This window comes from Amborella trichopoda, chromosome 3 (assembly GCF_054954075.1).
Source record: "Amborella trichopoda isolate Santa Cruz 75 chromosome 3, AtrichopodaSantaCruz75HAP2 v2.0, whole genome shotgun sequence".
NCBI lineage: Eukaryota > Viridiplantae > Streptophyta > Magnoliopsida > Amborellales > Amborellaceae > Amborella > Amborella trichopoda.
This window is the reverse complement of record NC_142338.1, coordinates 55,012,576-55,024,153: the sequence shown is the minus strand read 5'-3', so window position 1 is coordinate 55,024,153 and position 11,578 is coordinate 55,012,576. Positions and strand designations below refer to the sequence as shown.

The 11,578-nt window shown below is 34.8% G+C and overlaps 1 protein-coding gene across 4 annotated transcripts; it reads left to right on the top strand.

Moving 5' to 3' along the window:
* Positions 1 to 3,109: 3,109 nt before the first annotated feature.
* Positions 3,110 to 11,317, top strand: LOC18429429 (Eukaryotic aspartyl protease family protein). 4 transcript variants are annotated; one of them, XM_088861430.1, is made up of 11 exons: positions 3,110 to 3,407; positions 4,385 to 4,514; positions 4,851 to 5,098; positions 5,211 to 5,432; positions 5,989 to 6,088; positions 6,917 to 7,079; positions 7,455 to 7,528; positions 7,624 to 7,717; positions 7,849 to 7,915; positions 10,361 to 10,432; positions 10,818 to 11,317. In XM_088861430.1, the coding sequence occupies exons 5-11, from the start codon at positions 6,006 to 6,008 to the stop codon at positions 10,991 to 10,993; spliced, it is 729 nt and encodes a 242-aa protein (XP_088717556.1). In that variant the 5' UTR covers positions 3,110 to 3,407; positions 4,385 to 4,514; positions 4,851 to 5,098; positions 5,211 to 5,432; positions 5,989 to 6,005; the 3' UTR covers positions 10,994 to 11,317. The 4 variants fall into 4 exon arrangements, 3 of the variants coding, with proteins under 3 accessions (XP_088717556.1, XP_011621574.1, XP_088717555.1); XM_011623272.3 differs by lacking the exon at positions 5,989 to 6,088; XM_088861429.1 differs by lacking the exons at positions 5,989 to 6,088; positions 10,361 to 10,432; positions 10,818 to 11,317 and having other exon boundaries at positions 7,849 to 7,920.
* The last annotated feature ends 261 nt before the right edge of the window (positions 11,318 to 11,578 follow it).

Here is an 11,578-nt window from a genome sequence, read left to right as displayed (position 1 = left end):
AATCTCGATTATGTGCGTGTTTTACCTTGGTGTATATATTTATTACGTTTTACTTGTATAGATTATATATTTGCATTTATTTAGTATGTTCTACGTCTCTATGTTCTCGTTTTTATGTGCTCTTTGGATGTACTTGTATGCACGCATGTTTTTTTTTAATGTTAACTTTGGACCAATTCAAAATATTATGCTATGTCACTTGCTAGGGCAGCAGGTCTATCTCATGCACACATTTATGCATATATATTATCTCATCACCAGTTAGGAAGGGTGATTCAGTCCAAATAAAAAGTTTTAAAAGGGCAATGAAAAAGTCTAAAAAAGACATGAATAAAAAAAAGTAGTGAGAAGAGATATGATGACTTATGGTTTGATTGAGGGTGTAACATCTAATAGAATGAAATAATAGAACATGATTCATGTAGCCGACTCTAAATAATTATAATAAACCTCTGATGATGATGAATCAAAGTTCAAGCTTTATAGATTCTTTATGTATATAGGTATGTATGATAGAATGTGTATACCTATATAAATATTAGGGTATTGTTTTACAATATGACCTCTTCAAACAAGTTGGGTCAATGGGATTTTGATGTAGTTATATACCTATTCTCTCTCAATAAATATATATATATATATATATATATATATATATATATATATATATATATATATATATATATATATATATATTGAAATTTTGGTGCTCATCACGTCTTCAACAATTAGACTAGGTAAACATTGAGAACCTACCAAGCTTGGTAGACACTGAGAACCGACCACGCTGCCGCCTCCCTTGGTAAGTAAATGGACGCTGCCTCTGCTACTTTGACCAATTGTCGCATTAACTTGCAAAATTAGACTTTCTAGATTTGGCAATATACGGAGTAACAACGGTGTTATTAGTATTATCATTTGTTTTGTGATCCGAAGAGCTCTTTTATTTGTGCGAATTAATAAAGGAAGAATTTCCTTTATGAAAATAAGCAATTCTATCTCTCTATTGACTTGCACAGTCTCTGTTTCATTGAGGGTTGTTGAAATAAACAAGAATAAATATTAACACATTCATAGAGAGAAGTTTATGAGATTCCTTTGAAAAATATGAACCTCGATTTCAATTGTCAAAAATTTCAGTTTTCTTTTTTTATTGAGCGGTTGTATTTACCCAAAAAAAATTCCAGATAAAAAAAAAAAAAAAGAAAGGAAAGAAAATTTTGTATATTTTTTTTTAATTAATGCTTTAACCAATCATATGTTCTAGAAAAACAGCGAACTCTTTGTTTTTGGCATGCCAAGTACCACACGGATGCGTCCAAAATAGGCTATTAATAATCCATGGTTTAGTAGTAATTAATATTATACGAGTCATCAAAGCATGGCACTAAATTAGTCCTATACAAATCATGGACACAAACATTTGTGTACGACACGCAAACAATTCGTCATATTTCCGAAATTATCATCTAGGCCCCACCTTTTATTTCATCATAATAAAATTACATTCCAGAAAAGTCATATTGTATTTTTGGAAATAGGACCTCTATTTCGTAGCTTATGCTCAAGTGCCACTTTTTTTTTTTTAAGAATGTATAGTTTGTTGCCGTTTTTTCTTCTTTTTATATATCAGTGCTCAAGCATATTTCTCAGCATCAGACAGATGTAGAAAATACAAAAAGATATTTACTAAAAAAAGAAAATACAGAAATAAATAAAATTACTAAAATATCCCTAATCATCTACGGATATTTTGGTTATTTGCTATTAAATTTATTTTATTATATTTTTTACAAGCATATGATGCGAGAAGTATGGCCGGCCCGAATTTAAAGTAATTTGAAATATTAGGAAAATTAAAACACACTATATACTTTAAAAAATAGCAGGGTTTATGTTTGAACTTTAAAGTATAAAATATAATGGACTACTCTTAAATTTCAAAATCAAAATCAGGTTTTTGAAAATTTCTTTGAAGTTATACCAAACACAACTCCTATCTTACAATTTTTCTTATGATGTACCTTGTATGCATCCGCCGTGCGATTTCAATATTAATCCTTGGGTACCATAGATGCCAATGATGTAATTGATAATATAACTACGATAAATGGGAAAAGGGTTCAAGTCGTGGTGGTAGCATCCCCATGTCCTCGTCCTAATTACCATGTTGTGATTTTCATTTTTATTGATGCCTCACTAATACTTTCAAAATATAGGTTCGATTAATCTCTGCGACCCATAATTAAAAAGGCAAAGTTTACATAAGGAGATCACATTAAACGATCAATGTAATGCACATTCTCAAACTACAAGATCACATTTGAAAAGATGCGCATTCTCTATTTTTACTTCTAATTATAAAATTTAAAGTTCTAAAGTAGTAAAAATAAAAAAAATCTATAAATACTCAAAAATATGAAAATGGGTAATCTAAATAATGTGCTGTAAGATACAATATTTTCAAAACTCAAAAACCCTCTTCTTTTTTTTTTCGTATCTATACATTTTGAGTTTGAGATGGTCTATTGGAAGATTTTTCATGGTCAAGATGACATTTTCTAATAGATTTTCGAGATGCATTGTTATCCTTCAACCTAAAATTGACTCCTTCTATAAATATTTTTAATTTAAATAAAAATTTTATAATAATACACCATACAAAATTCATACACAACTCGGACGGTTGCGGCGGCAACGGGGTCCTTTTTGATACCGGGTCAATGGCCTGGAAAGGACCGGCAGGGGTACCTTTGGAATTTTCCACATGTGTTTTACGCGGGAAAAAGTAACGGAAAAGAGAAATAAAGAAAACAAACAGTTCGTAAATTTGGGGTTAATTTCCGTTAAAGCGTGAAACATACGGTACTCAAAAAATTTCGAACTTTATTTATTTCTAAGCATTATTTTTTCGCAATTTTCACCTTCAGTTTGAGACGTTGCGTTTTCTATTTTTTTATCTCTCTCCCTCTCTCTAAACTCTTGGGCCATGTCGTCGCATGTAACTTCCTCAAACTCACAACGTCACGCTTGCCCCTCTCTCTCTCTCTCTCTCCTCCCTTTCGCTCTCCTCCATTTCTTTTTATCCCCCTGTTCTGAGAACGATTACAGTCTCCATGCCTTGATTTTCTCACTCTTATCTTTAGTACATTTCTGGCCCTGAAAATGATTCGGGTAAATGGGGGAGCTCTGTTTTCTTTCTCCTTGTACCTTGTACTTTGTTTTTCTGTGATTCTTCCTGTTCTTTGTGATTTTCCAGCGACTTTTCAGCTTGAGAAGGTTGCCCCAAATGTTGACTCTTTAGAATTGGAGGGATTGAGGGCAAGAGACAGGGCACGCCATGGCCGGTTGCTACAAAACGTTGTAGATTTCCCTGTTAATGGATCCTATGATCCTTTCACTTTTGGGTAGGTGTCTTCTTTCTCTTATTTTCCATGATTTTGTGTATTTGTTGTTTCTGGGTAATTCTACTCTGAGTTCTTTAATTGGGTTTCATTTCTTTTCCAAATTTAGAATGTTTTGAAACTCCAAAATTGGGATTGTTTTTCGTTCATTTTCGTATGGTTTGTTTGGTTTCTGTAAGTGGGTTATTCTTGTAATTTGTTTTCGTTCATTTTTATGTCATTTCCGTGTTTTAACAAATTGGTTTGTACCATTTTTTATTATTTGAATTTGCAGCACTTGTTCCTGTGTATTGAATGGAGAATTCAGGAAGTCTTTCAAATAAATATTTCAAATCAGTATTTTTGGAATTCCCTTATTCTTTTTTTGGTCTTTGTCGTTGTTCTGCTATTTGGCCCCTGTAAACTGGTCACTAAGGTTTCTTGGTTTTTTTTTTTCCATTACTTTTTTGGATACTTTCATCTCATTTTGTCCTTAACATTTGGCTTGTGACAATGGGTTTTGAATTGCAGGTTTGTTCTGTTCCATTTGTCTCTTTCATGATAGTTCATGATAATGGAAGTCTATTTGTTTTTCATTTTCCCAAAAAGTACAGTATTTATTTTTCCCTTGCTTGTGTTTGCTCATGTTACTTCTTAGTCAATCTGACAGTTTTCTAGTAGCACAGAGACTAATTGAGCTACCCTTCATGTGAACTTTTAATTGAGATTGATATGGGAAATTATTGTTCTGTATTTGAGTTATGGTCTACGGAATCTCTCTCTCTCTCTCTCTCTCTCTCTCTCTATATATATATATATATATATATATATATATATATATATATTGTCACTCTTTGTATTGTGAGCTTTAGCTTCATAAAACAGCTAGGCACCCGTGTTTTCACTTAAGACTTATCCATATATTGCGTATGAAATGGCGTACTTTTGCATTTCACGAAGTCTGATTGATATTTTGATTTTCCTTGGTTGGTTTTGTATAGGCTGTACTTCACAAAAGTGCAATTGGGCAATCCCCCAAAAGAATTTTATGTACAGATTGATACAGGAAGCGATATTTTGTGGGTCACCTGTGCATCATGCAGGGGTTGTCCTAATACCAGTGGACTAGGAGTAAGTGATTTTCTCCTGTTCCTTTTGATATTACATTTAGTACCTTCAATATCACAAGTCAAGGTATATTCTCGTGGAATTTTATCTTAGGTTCATGCATATTTTCATTCATTCTTTCTTATTGGGTGTTGATCATGATATCCATGCAGAGTATAACAACATTAGGTTCACATGATTTTTACAATGCATGTAAAATGATGGTTTGATGTGATCTTGATTTTTATTTTGTTACTTCCAGCTTATCTCAGTTTAAAGAACTTGGACCTTGTTATGACCTTTATTATGATATCCAAGCATGTATCAAGCCTTTGACTTTTCAAAAATCTTTTATTGTAGATTACACTAGAGTTCTTTAATCCCCAACAATCATCAACAGCTAGTATGATGTCTTGTACGAATCCCAAATGCATCGCTGCAACTCGATCTTCAGAAGCTGGATGTAGCTCTAAATCGAGTTGTGATTATTCCTTTCAATATGGTGATGGAAGTGGGACTAATGGTCATTACGTCTCTGACACTATGCACTTCCAAACAGTAGTTGGAGATGATTCTACATCAAATTCTTCAGCTTCTGTCATTTTCGGGTCAGCTCTTAAAGTCACATAAGACAGTCATTTATATATATATTAATGCATTTCATATTGGGGATTATATTGGGGATTTTATGTGACTTCATCTAATTGCTTGGTGAAACAGTTGTAGCGACTCTCAAACTGGCGGGTTGACAAAATCAGATAGGGCAGTTGATGGGATCTTGGGATTGGGGCAAAGTGATCTGTCCATTATTTCTCAACTGTCATCCCAAGGGGTAGCACCAAAAGTTTTCTCTCACTGCTTGAGAGCAGGAGGTGGTGGAATACTAGTTTTGGGAGAGATTGTGGAGCCTGGAATTGTCTATACACCAATTATTCAATCACTGTAAATCTCAATTAACCCTCTTACTAATGACATGGAATTTGAGGTTTTATTCATCATTCAAGATATTAATGTCTGTCATCAGTTTGAACATTTATTTTCTGCAGATTTGTCCCTCTTGTTCTTGGACCAAAATAATGTGGATTATCGTTTAAGCTTTTGTATGTACAGGTTGCATGCATGAATTTTATTATTGATCAAAATCGATAAAACTATGGAGCTTCTGGTAGGAACATAAGAATTTTCTATAAAGGTTTATCGATTTTGCTTCTATTAAATAATTGTGATGGATGGTGTCTCATATATATTCTGATTTTTGAGTTACAAACGGCCAAGAAAAAACAAAGGACGATGACTACTGAGTGGCTCCTGAGCCAAATAGTAATTTGGAATTTGCGATTTTGGGGCATTCAATGAAATGGAGACAGCCAAGTTCAGAGTTGGGAAAGCCATTTGCTTTATCTCTCTCATTCATTTACTTTTTATCAGAGAGTGAGGTTTAGCTAATGGGTGGAGGTTTAGTGCTCTATTAATTGATGTACCCTTTTTAAATTTTTAGGGAAATTTGGAAGCTTCATGCAATATCGGTATGTCTTCAATGTGGAAAAAATGGTTACCTCTGGGAAAAGGGAGTGTTTGTGCCTACCAGAAATGATATGGTACAATGGACCTTCCTGTTTCTATTTCTTTCCCTCTTTTCTTGGATTGCTTCCTTGTGGTTGCATTTCTCATGCAATTTGTCGTAATCGTTTCTCTCTTTCTTATCCAAATTCCTACAAATTAATAGAGTAAACAGCTTCTTGAGCTGAGTTTTGTTTATTTATTATTTTCCGACGTCTTCATTGGTGACTCAGTCGATGTTGATGATCGAAAAATATCTGCCAGGAGAAATAGTTCATTTAAAGAGTTCAGAATTTCATTGAACATCAAAATGAAGGTTTGATCATGTATGTGTGGAAATGTATTTGGTGATATACAAATGAATCTGTATTTATAAACAGGTTTAAAGTAAACATATATGGTTGAGAATCTGATATGGATATAAAATTTCAAACTTAATTTTATTGTACTCCACGCAAATTGGCAGAAATAGGGTTATTCGCCTCCTGCTTCTCATCATTTATCATCATAAATGGGCTGGAATAGATGCAGTCCAGTCCTGTCCTATCTCCAATGGTGTATTAATTAACAGTGGTTGTGATTGTATGGATGGGTCAGATTCAGTCCTGTCCTGTATCAATTCTGGGGCGTTCTATTTATATGAATTCATAATTTTTCTATTGATTTAGTAGGACCTTCTAATTGTTTGTTTGATTGTACTCTACTGCTATGGTGAATATAATTCACGTAGGCATCTTTGCTTACCTTATAAGAATTTTAGGATCATGATTTGCTAACTTCTGTGGAATCGAATACGACTCATTCAAGCATCAAATAAGTGTTGTTTTTCTAACAAGATATGGTTGTTTGATAATTTGTGTCTTCAGGCCTCATTATAATTTGAATCTTCAGAGTATTTCTGTAAATGGGCAAACATTGTCAATTGACTCGTCAGTGTTTGCAACCTCAAGCACTCAAGGAACCATAATTGATTCTGGAACAACATTGGCATACCTTGCAGATGAAGCTTACGACCCATTTGTCAATGCTGTAAGTTTGATTCTCCAAGCAGTCGTTAGTTTCTCTTGAGTTAAGTTTAGCCACATTTGCTAGGGCTATTGATGGACTGCAGTACTTAGAAATAACAACTCAATCCTTGTGGATTTTCAAAATATAATACATGTGAGAATAAGAAAATCTTAAAAACCATTAATATATAATCCATCTGCAAACTTTTAAAAGATGCGACATCGTGCCGTTCTCTAAGTTCCTGTGGGGAACTGATACTTTTGTTATTTTTTTGCTAGAAAAAATATTTACCAATTATGACCAATGCTGTAGTAGGATCTAATTGGAGTGCTGATTCTTTTTTAAAGAAATTTTTTTATGGTTGAATCCTGTTCGCTATCTTATGGTACCGTGCAGATTGCTGCTGCAGTTTCACAGTCTGCACGCACCGTTCCTGTAAAAGACAATCAGTGTTTTGTGGCTGCCAGTAGGTGTGATCTTGGAACCGTCCCCTATTATTTCCAAGAAGTTAAGTTTGATTTGGTCTCTCATCTAATTACCCCATGAATTTGTGGTTTGTGTCCAGTTTGGATGGGATATTTCCTACTGTTACATTGAACTTTCAAGGTGCATCTATGAAGTTAAACCCTGAAGACTATCTCATTCAGCAGGGTTCTGTTGTAAGTTTTCCTTCATGTACCTATTGATTACATACACCATTTAGAATTAGGATATGGGGTCATTCATCGACAAGGTAGTTAAGGCTTGCCTGTCTATTTGCTAATAGGAAATGTTCATCCTACCTTTTCAGGATAATGCAATTATATGGTGCATTGGCTGGCAGAAAAATCAGGGTCAATCACTGACAATTTTAGGAGGTTAGCTTTTACTTCTTTGAGAAGCTTTGAATTTCTCTTGGTCATTGCATTGTGGATTAGTTTTCAAATCATTTTCTATATTCATTTTGTTTTGTATTTTTTTGAAAGTAATTGAACTGTCTTTGTGGGGTATCAATCCATCATCAGTGATTTCTTTTTAAAGACTATAATACTGCAGCTGAAGACAGTTCATAAAGTTACCACAAATGGTTGTGGATGTTAACAGTTGTAGAATATCTTGGAGGGTGGCCTCCTTTAAACTACGTTCTGGACTGTCCTTTTGTTGGTGATAGCATCTACAGTTTTGAGAGTTGTTTTTCTAATGAACTGATCACAAGGTGAATCAAGAGCTATTTGTAAAAAATCATTATCATCATCATCCAAGCTTATCCCAATTATTTGGGGTGATCTATTTATTTATAAAAAATCAATTGCTAAAAATCCATCTAGCCTAGTTATTGAGGGGGACCTTCATTGCAGTAGAAACGGACAGCCCTGTCCATTGGGTAGTTTTTCGGTTTTCCCCTTTGTTTTATACAACACTTGATGTGTGATCACACAGAAAGTTTGCACGAGGCATAAACTTCACATGATATGCTCTTTCTTTCATGTAATTATTTTGCTGAAACAATTATTTAATGGATATTGGAAGTGTAAGCTAGGGTCGCCACTACTTACAATTTTATCTTTTACAAAAAATAAAGGGTAATTGTTACTCTCATTTTCAAAACTTTTATGCACAATTGAAAAATACAAATTTCTAAGTTAAATGTTCAAGTAAATGCTTTGGAGAGGTACAAATTTGGTTCATGCAGAGAACTACATTGCCTAGCATGTGGGGATTTCTTTAACTTGTGTTAGTGCTTAAAGATGCCTCCTTCTATTGGACAACTTGTTTTAAATGCATAAATTGAGATAATTCCTTGTGCATTAACATGATTATTATCGGGATTTTTCCCTGAATGGGGAAATAACATCTGAGTGGTTTGTTTACATTACGTCACTTAAAGAAATCCTCGTTTGATGCTCAGAGCACTTTACAAAGGCTACAAATTTGTACTTTAGATGCCTTGGAAATTGGAAGGTTACATTTCATAGTGAAGCAGGGAGACTAGATGGAGGTACCACATGAGCAAATGGAGAGGTTCATGCTTCTTTCGATGATTTGGTATATCTGATATTTGAAAATGGGTTTGATGATCCCATAGCATTTTGAATTATTGCGAGCTAGTGGTCACCCATATTCATGATAAGTTCTGGCATTTCCTATTAGAGTGACTTGGAGGTCTATTTATTCAAATTTCTATATCATGTTGTCGCACAGTTATCTGGGAAGAAGACCTAAAGTTCTGATGCAATTAAAAATTGGGTTCATAAAAATTTTATTTTATTTTAATGGATTAATTTTTGTTTTTGATAGGGTAGTGTGTGAGTTGTTTAGTGGACATGGTAGTGCATGAGTTGTTTTGGAGATATGGTTGGTTTTAATATTAGGCAAAGGAAGTTGGTTTTAAATAGATGAATGTTAATTAGATTTAGTTAGGATAAGGCTTACTTGAGATGGTTTGATAAGTGAGACGTGAGTTTTAGGGAGAGTGGTTTGATGAGGGAGACGTGAGCTCTAGAGAGAGAGTTTTTTTTTGTGGGTTTATTTATTTATTCTGTGTATTTAAAGGGAAGAAGTCTCTTAATAAAATGAGATTTAGTGATTTAGTAAAGAGTTGATCTTGTGAAAAGATCTTTTAGGGTGGATTCCCTTGCAGACTCAGAGAGAGGATATATTCTCTCACCCTTTATTTTTATTTTAATTATTTCTTCCCTCATCTTCCCCGCATCATGTTCATTCCAAATCTTTCAATTTTGCTAATTATACACCACATTTTCCAGCTATAGAAAACAGTGAAAATACATCACTCAATGTACACTGTCAGCATCCTTATTGGTATGTCCACAGGATGTCTCATAGTTTCATTTTTGTACTTAGCCCTACCTTGGCTATTAAATTACTGCTTTGGTAATATGGGTGATGTGCTATTGCCAGTTGCTTAAAAACTGGGACTTGGGTGGGGACTTGCCTGGGTCCTGTGGCCAAATCAGCGGTCTGACTTGGCCAAGCCTCTGAAAGATATAACAATGTAGGGTCCCTGACCTGGTGAGACTCGTCTTGAGTCTCAGGTTTCTGAACTGGGCTCTGCATCCTGCTGGATCCTAGTGACTCGGGCGAGTCTGAGCCTCAGTCTTTGCTTTTTGTATCACTGGTTAATTTCTGTTATGAATCTTGCTAATCCTCGGAGAGATAACTGATTGAATAATAGATGTCTAATTTCATATCTCATGAAGAAAAGGTAATCACTTTCTTAATTTAGCATAAATTATTTCTGACTGTTCAGGTCATTTCCTAGTTTAGTAAGACATCCTGATGAAGATCTCCATCATTTTGTGCAGACCTTGTTCTAAAAGACAAGATCTTGGTGTATGATCTGGAGAACCAACGTATAGGGTGGACCAATTTTAACTGTACGTATTTTTTTTTTTTTTCTTTTTGAGTAAAGCTAACGGTTGTTTTAATTGTTAGTTCAATCTTGGGAATCTAAAAAGCTAAAGTAGATTTAATGCAATCGACAGAGAAAGGATTAGTCCAAGGCTGCATTCAAGGTTTGTTCCTCCTGACTGATGGTTGGTCATTAACTGATCTTGGGTGAAGACCCCACTCCTGTTAACCTCCAACCATCCATCAGCAGGAAAGACAGTAAATATAACCTTTGACCATGGTTTATATTAATCCACTGGACTATGGTGTACTTCCCACCTCAAATTACTATCCTTAGTTCAATTGATCTTGCTACTTGATCGGTTATTACTTTTAACTTCACTGACGTGTACTCAATTGGGTTTCGAGCAGGTGGGTCTCCTGTGAATGTTTCATCATCTTCTCATAAGAACGAGTTCATCAATGCTGGGCAGCTTAGCAAGAATGGAAGCCCATCACTTGTAACAATAAATCCTCTGGTTTGCCTTGGACATCTGTTACTTAGTCTATCCTTTCTACATTTGTGTACAAAAATATTGATTATCTGATTCTTCATTTGTTATTCTTAAGCCCCCTGGTATTTATAGAGGTCTGGTTCCAACTTTGTTTATTGACCCTCCCCACCTCCCCCCTCCTCCCTCCTCTTTCTGTCCCTACCTCCATTCCTCCCTCCTCTCTCTCTCTCTCTCTCTGGGTTGGGGGGTTGGGGTTGGGGTTGGGGTTGGGGTGTGGAGGGGTTGACATGATGTAAAGTATGTTTTGTAAGCAGGCTGTGTGATATTCTATTCCATATTGAACAGAATTAATTGATTTGTATAGATTTTGTCATTGACCATGTAAACTTATTACTTGAAATTGGTGAGGTTATTTTCCCTGTGGTTTCCCAAGCACCTCTATGTGGAAACAATAGCTACTTGCTTCATGTTTTCCCGCAGGAAATAGATGTGGAGATTTCCAAATTATTGGGGATTGAGATACTGCGTCATAAAACATTGATACTTAAAAGAAATTCAATGAATGGTAACTCTTAAAAACTTGCCTTGGTCAACCTGAACCTCTTGGTGGGTGAGCTTCGTGAATAAAAAACTCCCATGATGCACACAAGGTTTTCCTTGTGTGTGCGAGTACATATA

Excerpts from the sequence above, each read along its gene's own strand:
- LOC18429429 (XM_011623272.3), top strand. The coding sequence starts at position 3,166 with ATGATTCGGGTAAATGGGGGAGCTCTGTTTTCTTTCTCCTTGTACCTT. Across the intron at positions 4,515-4,850 it reads CTAATACCAGTGGACTAGGA|ATTACACTAGAGTTCTTTAA; the intron begins GTAAGTGATTTT and ends CTTTTATTGTAG. Across the intron at positions 10,433-10,817 it reads AGGGTGGACCAATTTTAACT|GTGGGTCTCCTGTGAATGTT; the intron begins GTACGTATTTTT and ends GGTTTCGAGCAG.